At 47.1% G+C, this 14,331-nt stretch overlaps 1 protein-coding gene across 1 annotated transcript in view; it reads left to right on the forward strand.

Annotated features, from left to right (window-relative positions):
- The first annotated feature begins 2,432 nt into the window (after positions 1–2,432).
- Positions 2,433–14,331, forward strand: part of MST1 (macrophage stimulating 1) — an 18,899-nt gene continuing 7,000 nt past the window's right edge. The window contains exons 1-12 of the mRNA XM_027837202.1: positions 2,433–2,643; positions 5,104–5,242; positions 6,989–7,101; positions 8,423–8,537; positions 9,377–9,513; positions 10,073–10,193; positions 10,505–10,623; positions 11,222–11,396; positions 12,806–12,936; positions 13,096–13,198; positions 13,489–13,619; positions 14,216–14,251. Of these exons, the coding sequence (XP_027693003.1) occupies positions 2,592–2,643; positions 5,104–5,242; positions 6,989–7,101; positions 8,423–8,537; positions 9,377–9,513; positions 10,073–10,193; positions 10,505–10,623; positions 11,222–11,396; positions 12,806–12,936; positions 13,096–13,198; positions 13,489–13,619; positions 14,216–14,251 (1,372 nt within the window). The 5' untranslated portion in view covers positions 2,433–2,591. The remainder of the gene's footprint in view (positions 2,644–5,103; positions 5,243–6,988; positions 7,102–8,422; positions 8,538–9,376; positions 9,514–10,072; positions 10,194–10,504; positions 10,624–11,221; positions 11,397–12,805; positions 12,937–13,095; positions 13,199–13,488; positions 13,620–14,215; positions 14,252–14,331) is intronic.

Raw genomic sequence — 14,331 nt, forward strand, 5'->3', positions numbered from 1 at the left:
AGAAATGCATAAATGTAAATCTTAGGTACCACATCACACCTATCAGATTGGTTAACATGACAAAACAGGAAAATAATAAATGCTGGAGAAGATGTGGGAAAATTGGAATACTAATGCATTGTTGGTGGAGTTTCGAACTGATCTGAACCATTCTGGAGAGCAATTTGGAACCATGCCCACAGGGCTTTAAAACTGTATATATCCTTTGATCCCGCAATACCACGACTAGGGCTATATCCCTAATGGATCATAAAAAAGGGAAAGGGACCTACATGTACAAAAACATTTATAGCAGCTCTTTTTGTGGTGGTCAAGAATTGGAAATTAAGGGGATACTCATCAATTGGGGAATGGCTGGACAAGTTGTGGTATATGAATGTAATGGAATACTATTGTTTCATAAGAAATGATGAGCAAGTAGATTTCAGAAAAACCTGGAAAGACATTAACTGATACTGAATGAAGTGAGCAGAACCAGGAGAACATTGCACACAGTAACAGCAACATTGTGTGATGACGAACTGTAATAGACTTAGCTCTTCTCAGCAATGCAAGGATCTAAGACAACTCCAAAAGACTCATGATGGAAAGTGTTGTCCACATCCAGAGAATGAACTGTGGAGTCTGAATGCAGATGGAGGCATACTATTTGCTCTCCTTTTCCTTTATTGTTTTATTTTATTGCTTCATTCTCGTGGTTCCTCCTATTAGTTCTAATTGTTCTTTACATTATAACTAATGGGAAAATATGCTTATTATGAATATATAAGTAGAGCCTATATCAGACTGCACAGTGTCTTGGGGGGTAGAGGAGAGTGAAGGGGAGAAAATTTAAAACTCAAAATCTTATGGAAGTGAATGTTGAAAACTAAAAATAAATAAATTATTTTTAAAAATTATTATTTTTATATCATTATATAATATAATTTTATATTATTATATTATAATGATTATTAATATATTATTATTATTATTATAAATTATTAAAAAAAGGAAAGAAATGATGAGCAGGCAGATTTCAGAAAAACCTGAAAAGACTTGAATGAACTGATGCTGAGTGAAGTGAGCAGAGCCAGGTGAGCATTGTACACAGTAACAGCCACAATGCTCGATGACTGACTTTGACAGACTCATCTTCTCTCAGCAGTGCAAGGATGCAAGACAACTCCAAAGGTCTCAATGATGGAAAATGCTGTCCATATCCAAAAAAAGAGCTACGGAGTTTGAATACAGATCGAAGCACATTATTTGATATCTCTTCAATATTTTTTTTGTTTTTGTTTTTTGGATAGGCAATGGGGTTAAGTGACTTGCCCAGGGCCACACCGCTAGTAAATGTTATGTGTCTGAGGCCGGATTTGAACTCAGGACCTCCTGAATCCAGGTCCAGTGCTCTATCCACTGCGCTACCAAGGTGCCCCTTTAGGTTCAATATGAATGTATGTGTACAGCCTATATCAGATTTCATGCTGTCTTGGAGTGGGGGGAGGGGAGAGATGGGGAGCAAATTTGGAACTCAAAATCTTATGGAAGTGAATGTTGAAAGCTAAAAATAAATAAATTAATTTAAAAATATATTTAAAATTTAACTAAAAAAAAACACTTTACTATGATTCCATGGTCCCATTTCTCAGCAAAGCTGATATTGTTATCTGCTAGAGATATCATCTATTGCAGGAACATCTTCTGAGAGGGAAGCTTTCTTCTTTTTTTGTGGGACTGCCCCAATCAGCATGCCTGAGGGCTAATTAATATATCCTCCCCACCCCCACCAGCCCATAGTTGACCCCACACCAACCCACCCTAGGGCCCTTCAGACAACTGTCAAAGCTTTCTCAATCTCACCCACAGGCTTCTGCCTCCCCTCAACTGGAAGACTCCTGGCTCCCTCTGATTAGCATAAATGAATTCTTCTCAATTCCCATCATGCCCCTGGAGGCTAGTTTTCCTGGGCCTTACAGATTACTTGGAAATTTTTACAAGCCTCAGGGAGGTTTAACAATCTTGAAGTCTCTCCGCCCCCTCCAGATGTGGACCTTTCCCCTATGTTCCTACCCCACAAAAAATAATTTCAATACCAGTTTTTAGGCCTGACATTCTTTGAGCTCACACTCTATTTGGAGGAGAAAGGGAGAGAGGGAGGAGCTTTGCAAGGCCGTTCCTGGGTCTTGGACCTTTCCTAAATCTTGTGCCTTACCCTGCCGTGAGATTCCCACAAAGACAGATTTCACAATTTTGCTTCCCGGAGTGAGGGGTGGGGCAAGCATATTTGGGGAATTGTTTACAGAGTGAGGGCAGAGGCCAAGTTATCAGGAGTAGCTCCTATAGGTGGATGGATTGGGAAGGGATCCCAGTATCTCTTCCCACTAGCTCAGCCCTACTGGATCTTTTCCTCAGAGGCTCCCCCCAGTCCCTCCCCTTCGCCCAGGCTCGTGATCAGAGGCAAATGTGTTTTGAGATTGAACAGTGTGGGCTAAGGAGAAGAGACTGTGTGGACTTGGATGCAGCCTCTCCAGGGCTGAGGAGGTTGTGGGAGAGAGGCAGAAAGGTGCCCAGGGTCAACTTAATCCGAAAATCCTAGAACAGGGAGGATGTGGCCTTTCATGGTCTTCTTGCCTTTGATCCTATGTGCCAGCACCCCAGGTGAGCCCCTTTCCCTTAATTCCTCAGGCGTGGGGCAAAGGGAGGAAGGGAGGTCCATGATTCAAATACTATTGCCCTCTTCTCCCTCTGGTACCTCATTTTTTGCCCTTGCCCCTGTCCCTGCCTGTTGCTGTCCCTTTCCCTTTTCTGTTCCTGCCTGCAGCAAATCACACGCACAGGCATGCATGCATATACAAAATACTGCCTCTCTTCTACGGTCCCCATCAGCAAATTGGCTCCCCTCTCATCCATCCCCATGGGACTAGCCCAATACCACCACCATTGGCCCCAAGATGGGGTGACTTTCATAAGTTCACCTAAGCTAACAAACATACCCACCCACACACACACAGAGTTACAGATACAGCCTAACTAGGACAACTTTAGGAAACTTTGGGAACTTTTATAAGCACCACAGACTTTATTAGGGTTCTGGCCACAAAAGGTACCAAGGAAGGGGTTACAGGAAGCAGGGAGGTAGGACACCACCAGGCCTCAGCTGGGGAGGTTGACCATTCCACTGTACCTCACATTTGGTGGCTTCCTGTTCAACCTAGTTCTTGATATCTAGGAGCTAAGGTCAGTGGTTTCTTCGTCCTGGGTGTCTAGGATGGTGGCAAAACTTTATAGCAAACAGTTGTATATTTTTGCTAACTCCCCCTATTACCCACACACATACACAAAAACCCAAATCAACCAAACTCCAAGAGTCACATTAATGCTAGAAGAGACCTTATAGAGTCGAACTCACTTTCTTCTGTTTGTAAAAGGCCTTGCTTTCCTTCTTTGTAACACGAGATACTTGGTCTAGATGACATCTAAGTTTCCTTCCAGTTTGAAATCTATGACCCTGTGAGCCATAGCTTTGCATCGGTGGAAACTGAGGTTCTAGAGAAGGGAAGTGACTCATTACTCTTACTGAAATCGAGTCTGAGATGAGGTGGAGCTCAACTCTCAGAGATTTATAGATTGTCAAAAGATGCAAGGGACCTTAGAAACCACCCTGGTCAATCCTCCCATTTTATAGTGGTGGAAAAGAGGAAACTAGAATTAGTGTCAGAACAGGGGTGAGCAACCAGTTCTCCAACCATTAAATTTTTGGTTTTCGTTTTGTTTTGGTCTCTTGTGGGAGCAGAGGGGCCTGGGGACTCTTGATCTTGCAGACCACAAGGCTCTGTTCTCATGGCTCAGGACAAGCAGCTAAACAGGAAGTGAAGCTTTGGTCCTTCCATGCAAATGTTGGCTCCAAGTTAATCCTCTACCAACCGCTATAACCCCAGTTCTGCTCCAAGGGAGAGTTTAAGTAGCTTAGCCGGCCAACCTTTGAGGGAAAGAAAAACCTGGGGCTGGAAGAGATACTTCCAGGGAAAGCCTGGCCCTCCAGCTCGGGGCTAAGCTAGTTCTCTCTCTGGCCTTGCTGAGCTAGAAGCAGAGGCCCCATGGTCTGCTTGTGGTACAGATCGTGCTGAGAACTCCTAGGCTTCAGGAAGCATTTCCTCACCCTAGCAGCCCGACAGAGGCTCCCACTCTATCATCACAGCCTGCCATACTTTCTGCCTGGTTCTCCTGTCCCCTTGGCTCCAGGACTTGGGACCATTTGATAAGGCCAGGGGGGCATACACGGCAGGACAAGAAATTACCCAGGATAAGAGGCGTGTATCCTTTAGCAAGAAGGGAGGCACTGCTTCATTTCCCCTGCTTTGGCCCTCAGATTGAAGGGTCTCTCCCCTGAAGTCCAGTCATGGAAAGAAGGGGAGGAAGGAAGGTAGGGCCCTTCCCAGCATGATGCTGGTCCCCGAGGCTGCCTCCTTTTCCTGGGCATCATGACAATCTGACTAGAGGCCTCAGAAGAGCTGATACATCTATCAGTCAGTCAAATAGCATTTATTAAGCATCTGCTATGTAACCAGGCACTGGTTAAGACCTGGGAGCTCAAAGAAAGTCAGAAGACAGGATCTTCTCTCAAGAAACTTATAGTCTAATGCAAGTCAGCCCTGATGACATGTTTGATGGTTTCTTGGGCTGAGGTTTGGGCAGAGCCTGAGTTCTGATAGGTTCAGACTCTGTCCCAGGAGCCCCACAGGACAATCAGACTGCTCCCTCCCTCCCTCCCTCCTTCCCTCTCACTATCCTGCCCCTGGCTTCGCCTGTCCATAGCCATACTCCTCTCCCCAGCAGCAGGTCCTCTGCCTGGCCCCCACTCCTTTAGAGGAGTACCAAGTCAGTTAGTCTTTTAACTTCTTCCCCTTGGGGATATTGTCCTGCTCTTTGGCAATTCCCCAATCCTGAGACAAAGCTTTAGTCACCCTGCCTTGTATGGCGTTTCATGCAAATTCAGTCACACATTCAAACACACATACATACAGACATTCCTGTGAACATAGGCGTACACTGTAGACCAACAAAGGGAATTGGGGGCCTGCCTGGCCTTTGTTGACCATCACTGTCTGTGGCCTCCAGGAACAAGGTCCCCACTCAATGACTTCCAGTCCTTGACTGCCACAGAGCTGCATCACCCGTCCTACCAACCAGAAGATCAGAAGAAATTGATGGATGTGGAAGAATGTGCCCGGCTCTGTAACCAGCTCCTGCACTGCCGGTGAGAAGAAATGGGAAAAGGAAGGGGACAGGGAAGGGGCTAGAAGGACCCCTGCCCCTCTCCTCAGGTTCCTGTGCCCCTCCAGGGAAGATCTTCTGGTCCTTGTTCCCAGATGCCCTCCTTTCCCCACTCTAGCTCTGAAATGAATCTGACCCTGGACCTAAGGTCTTACTGGGGTCTAGTTTTCTGGGGTGCTTCCTTCTCTCCTGAACTGATCCAGGGTACCTTTTGCCTTTGGCCTCAGGGCTTTCTCCTTTACTAATTTCTAAACACCCCAGCTCACCTTACCCCCAAACCAGGTATTCAACCCCAAGGGTCATAAGATCATAGATTTAGAACTAGAAGGGGCTTTAGAGACTATTGACTCCCTTCATTTTACAGATAAGGAAACTGAGGCCCAAAAAGGTTAAGTGATTGCCCAGGGTCATATAGCTGGTTCTGTCTGACTCTAGTTCTCTATTTACTACTCTCAGCTACCTTTCCCTGTTGGTCCCTGAGCCTATGAGGTTCCTTGAACTCAGATGGCAGCTACCCTTGCTTTTGAATTATTTTTCCTTTTCTCTTGCCCCTGCTGCCGTTCTTGGACATCCAAGTCTGGTTTCTGCTCCCTCCTTCCCTTCTATCCTATGTCCATCTATTCCACACCACTGCGGTGGGGCTTTCTAGGATTTACTTGCAAGGCCGGAGAGAATATATACATTCAGAAACCATACACCAGAGGAAAGTCATCCCAAATGACTGTGGAAGAAAATGACCCAATCATAGACTGGGTGTTAATAATAGCCATAATAATTCCCATTTCTGTACCACTCTAAGATACACCCAGCACTTTACTCATATCACCCTGAGGTAGGTACTGCATGTATTATTCCCATTTTACAGATAAAGAAATTCAAATGGAAGAAGTTAGTGACTTACCCAGGATCACACAGCCAATAAAGGTCTGAGTCTGGATTTGGACTCAGGTCTTCCTACCTCCAGGCCCAGTACACTATCCACTGGTCCACCTAACTACCTAGAGGTTAAATGATACTGGGTGATAGAGATACTAAATGTTTGTGTCAGGATTCAAATTCATGTCTTCTTGACTCCCAGGCCAGCACTTTATCCACTGGGCCACCTAGTTGCCTACTTATCCAAGTTTATTAGCTAATAAAATTTTACCACCCAAATGTCATTTGATATAACCAATTCACCCCCAAAGTTCACAAGAGAGAACCCCTTTTAATACTAGCCCTCATCCTATAGCTAAAGGCATTTAAGACTGCTCTGAGTTCAGCCACTGAGTACTCCAAAGAAATTCAGCCTCACATTTTAAAAGCCCCCTTCTCAGAACTTCTATACCTCCTCCTCCCACTCAGCTCACATACATAACACATTGCTATACTAGCCATGCCCCTCACCATAGCCATATCTCTACATTTAGAGTTAGAACCAGAAAAACCAAAAGAAGTCACTTTCAACATAGAGAAAATGAAAGAAGGAAGGCCCTAGATTCAGACGCTAGTCCAACAAGGTATGAGAAAAGCTTAAAGAGACACCCTCCTTCCCCAGGACCCAGTATTAGGATCCAGGGACTTAGTATGGGGTTGTTCCTTTTTCTCTCCCCTGGAGGATCTTTTGCCCTCAGTCCACTGGCTGGACTGGAAGTAGAAGCTCCAGGAATCTGTCCCCAGGTCCATGTATCAGGGGAGGGTGAGAAAGGCTCCCAGGTGCCTCATTGCTGACTTATGGCCATACCCCCAGTGCTTTCCACTACATCCCAAGGAACCAGGGATGCCAGCTGTTGTCCTGGACCCAAAACTCTGCCCAGGCCCATCTCCAAAAGAATATGCAGTATGACCTTTATCAGAAGAAAGGTAAGTCCAACTTGGTAACAGAGCTGGAGGAAAGTATTGGCAGCTTGGAAGTAGGAGAGATAAAGCCAGAACCCTGGACCCTCTCTTTCAGACCACCTAACTTCTTAGAAGTCAGAGAGAAATAATAAAGCCCATCAGAGGGCATTGGTCTTGGGGCCAGTTGCTGGGAATAGAATTCAACTAGACAGAAGAAAATCAGGTACTATTAGTGGACAATAATTCCTCCCATTTATTCTCTGCCTCTGGGTACCTTTGATTGCCCCACTCCATACTTCTTTTCCCAGAGACCTGTTACATATTTTTGCACCTCACTATAACCACAGGGCTTTTCATTGAATTTATAAAGCTATTTTTTGAGGAGCTGTCCTTGGTGCTGGGGACACAAAAATGTTTTTAAATGGCATTGTCTTTACATTCTAAGAGTTTACAGCCTAATGGGGTTGGTGGACAGAAGAGAACCTGACATAAGAGGTATTGTGTTACAGTGCAAAGAGCACTGGATTTGGAGTAATAAGACCTGGGTTCAAATCCCACCTTGGTCATTTACAACACATGTGCCTTGGACAAGTCACTCTCACATCCTCATTTGTAAAATGACACAGTTTCTTCATTTATAAAATGAGAGAGTTGGACTAAATGGCCTTTGAGGCCCCTCCCTGATCTACAGACATAACCTGCTATTCAAAAATAGCCATAATACAAAGGAGATTGAAATAAAGGCAAAGAAGAGAAGAGAGATCACTTTGGTGGGGGAAGGTATGGGAAAGAGTGTTAAGGAAGGCCTCATAGAGGAGCTAGCCACTCACATAGGCCTTGAAGGAAGGATGGGACTTCAGTAGAAAGGTGCTGGGGTAAGGAAGGAGAAGAAGTTCATTCCAGGCAAAGAGGGCAGTGTGAGTACCACCTAGATGTGGGATGGGAGAGAGTAAGATGAGACTAATGGGGTAGCACTATGAGTAGTCCAATTTAACTTGAGGGAGTAAAGGGAACAGTATGGCCAGGCTGAATAGATAGTTTGGAGCCTGACTGCCAAGAACCTCGTCCTTGTCAAAGTCAAGAATTTAGACTCTGTTAGGCAAGCGGGAACAGTGCCCTGAGGGTTATTCAGCTGTGATATAGCCAGAAGGGTGCACACCAAAGATGATTTGGAAAGCCTATGGGAGGGGGGATTGTGTCAGGGATAGGAGGAAGGCAGGGAATGGATTAGGCAGTTATTCCAATCAAGCGTACTCAATTTTGTTGAATTGTAGAGTGGACCCAGCCTGTTAGGGCCAGACCTCTGAGAGTATTTGGTCCTGGGGCAATGGGGTATCTTCCACAGATTATGTGCGGGACTGCATCGTGAACAACGGGATCAGTTACCGGGGCACTGTTGCGATTACTTCTGGAGGCATCACCTGTCAACACTGGAACCACAAGTTCCCAACGGACCACAAGTTTGAGCTATTCTGTGCTTTGGGCTGGGAAAAGGGGAGAAGAAGGGGGTCAGGGCAAGAGGCTGCTATTTCCCCACTCCCTTAAAAGGCCAGACCCCAGGGCACAGAATTCAGGGGTAAAGTTGTGTATGCCCCATCCCTTGAGAAAGGGCATCCATATACATTCTGATTAGACAGAAAGGGCAAAGCCAGGACTGGGGTAGGGGAGCAAAATGGACTTTGGAGAAGTTAAGAAATCTGGTAGGTACAAAAGAATACCCAGGAAGAGAATCCTTCCTGCCTCTATGTGTGATGTCCCCATGCCTGGGCTGTGTCCATGCTGCCCTGGCTCCAGGGTCTCTACAAACCACTTTCCTTTTCAGAGGATCCTGGGAGACATACTCATAGACACCATAAAAGCCACTTTCCCTGGAGCCCTGCTCCTTAATCTTTCCACCTTTGGCATGACTAGGCACAGAAGGGGGTGACTTGGTGCCCTTGGGGAATGGGGAATTGACCACACAAGGTCAGGGATGGAAATGACCTCAGAGAACACTTAGTCCTGTATAGTAATTACCTTCCCAGCATCCCTAACAAGAGATCAACCAGCCTCCAATGATGGGGAGCTCACTACTTCCCAAGGTAGCCAAGCCAATTCAGCCTACTTTTGGATAGCTGATTATCAAGACGTTTTTCCTTATGTTGAAGCCAAATCTGACTCCTTGAGCCCTCTACTTCTGGCTCCTAGGAGGATCTTTGGGGCCTTTGGGACCAAGCAGAACATGTTTAATCTTTCTTCCCCATAATAGCTCTTCAAACACTTGAAGGCAGTGATCATGTTCCCCGTCTTCCCTCCTCAGGTATACTCCAAATCCCCAAAATGGCCTGGAGAAGAACTATTGCCGTAACCCTGACAGTGACCAGCAGGGCCCCTGGTGTTACACCACCAACCCTGAAATCCGCTTTCAGACATGTGGTATCAAGACTTGTCAGAAGGGTGAGTCCCTGGTACTTTCCTTCTTCCTGTTCCCCCATACTGGGCCAGGGCATCTGGGGGGGGTTCCCACCAATGCTACTCCCTCCTCCCTTTCCTCCCCCCAAGATGTATTACCTATTGCTTCCAGGCCAGGATGGAGGAGGGTGGCATCATTAAGGTAAAAGCAATGACTTTGGATACAGTCTCTCTTGACTCTCCCACAGCCCTGGAAAAACCTGGGGCACACCCTGAGAAAACAGATGTCACTAGAGACTCATAATCCCTCATGGACAAACGATGTGGTGCAGGGCAAAGGGCACTGGACTTGGAGTCAGAAGACCTGGGTTCGAATCCTGTCGTGCCATTTAGCAACTGAGTGACCTTGAGTAGGTCATTTAGCTCATTGCCTTCCAGTAGCTCTTTAAGATTCTAAATTGTAGAGCAGGGGGAGGGGAGTTTGCTAACAAACTCACAGGCCCTGATGATCCAGGCCTGGCACTATCTGCCACGCAGAGTGGCTGATATGAAAACCCTATAGAAACATAGGGGTCATTCTAATTATACAATCCTGTCCCCACAGCTACCTGCTTCACCTGTAATGGGGAGGATTACCAAGGTTCTGTAGATTACACAGAGTCAGGCCTAGAATGTCAGCGCTGGGACCTCCAGTATCCTCACAGGCATCCCTACAAACCCAACAAGTATGATTCTGGGCTGGGAGGGGGCAGGGGGTACCACCTGGCACTTCTTGGGCAGTACAGGGGCAGGGAGAGGGGGGACCAGTGCCCAGGGCTCCTAGATGTGAATGTATGTGGAGGAATTGCTTGAGGTCAGGGTGAAGCTCAGGGTCATTGACTCCATCAGCAGGCTCCCCTTTTCTCTTTGTCCTTCCTCCTAATCTCTACTGGAAAATGGGGGAGGATAGCAGGATTCAAGGGGCCTATTCACTCTCTGCTCTCCTTCCTTGGGGTTGGGGGTGGAGGTCCTGAGATGACCATTTCTCCCACACCAGGTATCCAGATAAAAACTTGGATGACAATTACTGTCGAAACCCAGACAACTCAGAGCGGCCCTGGTGTTACACCACTAACCCACTGCGGGAGCGAGAATTCTGCAGCATCCCCAGATGCTGTGAGTGGGTGGTGTATATAGGGGGAGAATCCTCATTGTGGGGAAGGCCAGGCTGTTGGGGGTCAGCCCATACCTCCCTCCATCTCCCCTACAGAAGCATATAGTGTGTCTAGACTCTACCAGACTCCTTAGAGCCGAGGAGTTAAAATAGTGGGTAGGACTTGGAACTTTAGCAGTATAGATAGGATTGGGAGTTGGAGGGTGGCTTAGAGTTCATATAGGAGGAAACTGAGGCCCAGAGAGGGGAAAGAACTTGCCTAAGACCACCCAGGTAGTAAGTGGTAGGGAACAGGAATGGAGGTTTTCTGATCTAAATTCTATGTTTTCAACTACACTTTGAATTGTCTGCCCTGCAAGGCTTCCCACCAGGCAGAGTTGGGGGGAGGGGGAGGACAGGTTATCACTAAGGTAGGGCTGTACCTTCTCCAGGGCCTATCCTCAGGAAGCCTGGCCCAGGTTAAGGGAATAAAAAGATTGGAGGCTAAGAGAACAGTTATGAAGATATTGTGATTATTCAATGAGGGTCCAGAGAAACCTGTGACCTTTCTGGGACGGGGATCGGATCCAGGTCTCACTCTAAATCCTTGTGTCTGTTCAGCGTCAACACGGCATAGGCAGCCGCAATCCAAACACACCACCCACAACTGCTTCAAGGGAAAGGGGGAAAACTATCGAGGAACGGCCAACACTACAGCTACAGGGATCCCATGCCAGCGCTGGGATGCCCAGACACCTCATCAGCACCACTTCTTGCCTGAGCACTACGAATGCAAGTGAGTCCTGGAAAAGGAGAGTAAAACAGAAAGAGACACAGAGAGATAGAGACAGAGATAGACAAAGAGACACAGGGACAGAGAGACAAAGAGAAAGAGATGGAGAGACAGAAAGAGAGACAGGGAAAGAGAGACACACAGAAAGACAGATAGAGAGACAAAGAGAGAGAGATGAGACAGAGACAGAAGGAGAGAGTGTGTATTCACTCATGCCCACATCCTTGAAACAGGAAGTGGTGAGCAGCCCAGACACTGGGCTCTCCCTAACTTCAACAGGACCCTCAATGCTGTGTAGTAATCCTTTCATTTAACTTTTGTTACTCCCCACTCACTATATTCCATGCAGCAGTTGTCCTAAATCTTTTCCTCAAGCCCCCAAATCTACTCCAACATGGCACCCCTTTGTAGATGACCTTCCCTCCATATTTACTGAGAAGGGTAAGGCTCTCTGTCATGGCAACACAGGATTTAGAGCTGGTAAGGACCTTAGGGAGAACAAGTCCATCCCCATCATTTTATGGGTGAGGAAACTGAAGACCAGAGAGAGGGAGCAGAGGACTTGCCCCAATCACCTGGATAGTTATGGTAGTGCTGTGGTCACTTCTCCTCCACTCCTCAGTGTCTCTCTGATCTCTCTATGAGCTGGATGACTTTCTGTCCCTCAGTCTCAAAGGAAGACATAGTCCTCCTCCTTGCACCTAGGGGTGTCCCTGATTCCATTCCTGCCCGTCTCCTCTTGGGCCTTTGCCTCATCCAGCATCCCCTCTTTCTCTCCTTCTCTGCTGGTTCTTGCTCTACTGCTTACAAATGTGCTCACACTTCCCCCCTTGTCCTAAAAACCACTTTTATACTCTCAAGCTATGTCCTCCCCTTCACTGACTTCAGCCAAGCATTTATTGAGCACCTGGGATGTGAAGAGAAGATGAAGAAGCAAAGAAGCCTTTCTGGATAAGATCATTCCCTGCTACCTGGGATGAACTTTGAGATCCTGCTCACTCTGCCCTACCCCAGTTACAACTGGGGTGGGTAACTGGGGCTTTGACTCAGGGTTCAAAAATTTAAAGGATGCTGGTAGCACTTGTACTTTCTTCGGCAGGTAGAAACAAATGAATTTGATGTGTAGAGAGCAAGAATAATCAGGTAAGAAGTGACCAAATGGCCTGCTTCCTTCCCTGGCCCAGCTCTGCCCTGCCCCCTCCCCTGACAGTGGCCTCTCAGCAATGCCTCTTAGTATCTTCTGATTGTTTTCCTCTCCCCCTTCCCCTGTATAAGGGGTCCTGTATTCTGAACTCTGAACTCTCCTCTTTATCTCCTCTACAAGACTGTCTTTAAAAGGTGATCTGAAGATGCCTTTCATGCCTCTTGCCCTGGGTTCAAGAATTACTAATTATTTATGGTTCCATCCTCAGGGACTTACGGGAAAATTTCTGTCGGAACCCAGATGGTTCAGAGGCTCCCTGGTGTTTCACTTCTCGACCTGGCATGCGTGTGGCCTTCTGTTTCCAAATCAAGCGCTGTTCTGATGACATCAAGGTAGAAGGTGAGGGTGGGGAGTAGGGGAGTAGGGAGCACGATTCAGGCAGGGCTTGGGTTTGGCCTGAGGGCCCTAAGTGTCCTTTGTTCCTATCTCCCCCCTTAAACTCCTTCCATGATGGTAACTTGGAGGGCAGTGACCCTGGGTTTTCCCTTGGTTCCACAGACTGTTACTATGAAAATGGGGAACAGTACCGGGGCTCTGTTAGTAAGACCCGGAAGGGGATTGTCTGCCAACACTGGTCCCAGAACACTCCTCACAAGCCTCAGTGAGTACTGGGTTCCTGGGGCAGAGGAAAGGAAGGGTATCATTCCTGGCTTCCTCCAAACTCCAGCCCCTAGCTCTTCAAACCCACCTTGCTTAACCTTGGTTCCTACCTTGGACCCACTGTCTATTCTTTCCTGAACCCTACCCATGGCCCTATTGGAGAGTGAAGGGTCAGAGATAGTGATGAAGGTCTCCCAGGTCAAGAGAGCTCTGGAGGCAAATTGGGCGTGGGCTGGGAGGATGATTTGGAACTTCCTGCATTTTAACCCTTTCTACCACCCCCATCTCAAGGTTCTCACCTACCACTAATCCACAGCTGGAAGAGAATTTCTGTCGGAACCCAGATGGAGATCGATATGGTCCTTGGTGCTACACTACTGACCCTGGAACCCCATTTGACTACTGCGCCCTCAAACCCTGCGGTGAGTCCCCTATACCCCATCTTGTCCTCAAACAGGCCATCCCACTTTATTGGTTTGCAAGGACCAGGATTTTTCCATGTGAATCAACCAGAAGGCATTTTACTGAGCAGAGCTTTGTGCCCAAGAAACCTGGTTCCTGCCCTCACAAAGCTTATAATCCAGCAGGGAAAATAAGACTCCCTACCGGAGACAAGATAAGGTAGTAATAGGACCATAGGGTTTAGATCTGGAAGAGATCCTTGAAGGTAACGTTTTTGTTTTATAAGTGAGAAAATTGAACTAGGACTCAAGCCCAGATCCTCTGATTAAATCTAACCTTGTCCACTATTCCAAACTGCCTTTCAAGGGCTGAGTTCTCTCCCAAGGATGGGAAATCATTTCAGAGGAGAGATCACTTCCAGAGGAATAAATCACTGCGGCTGTTGGGGGATGGAGTGGGATGGAATGGGGGAAGGTTTTACTGCATGGACTGCATCTTTCCCCTCAGACCGGGAGACTTGAGTTTCTCACTGCCTTTAGAGTAGAATTTGACCTAGCTATTGCCTTTGGGACCCATCTTGCTACAGTGACTTCTCGTCTTACCTTTATTTTTTCAGGTAATGACCCAAAGACATCCGTCCTGGAGACCTCAGGTGACTCAGGGCCTACCCACCTGCCTGCCTACTGGGAGTTGTGAGGGCAAGCGGGCTCTCAATACCAAGGACAGGCAGAG

Source organism: Vombatus ursinus, unplaced genomic scaffold (assembly GCF_900497805.2).
Source record: "Vombatus ursinus unplaced genomic scaffold, bare-nosed wombat genome assembly UNPS02014820.1, whole genome shotgun sequence".
Taxonomy (NCBI): Eukaryota; Metazoa; Chordata; class Mammalia; order Diprotodontia; family Vombatidae; genus Vombatus; species Vombatus ursinus.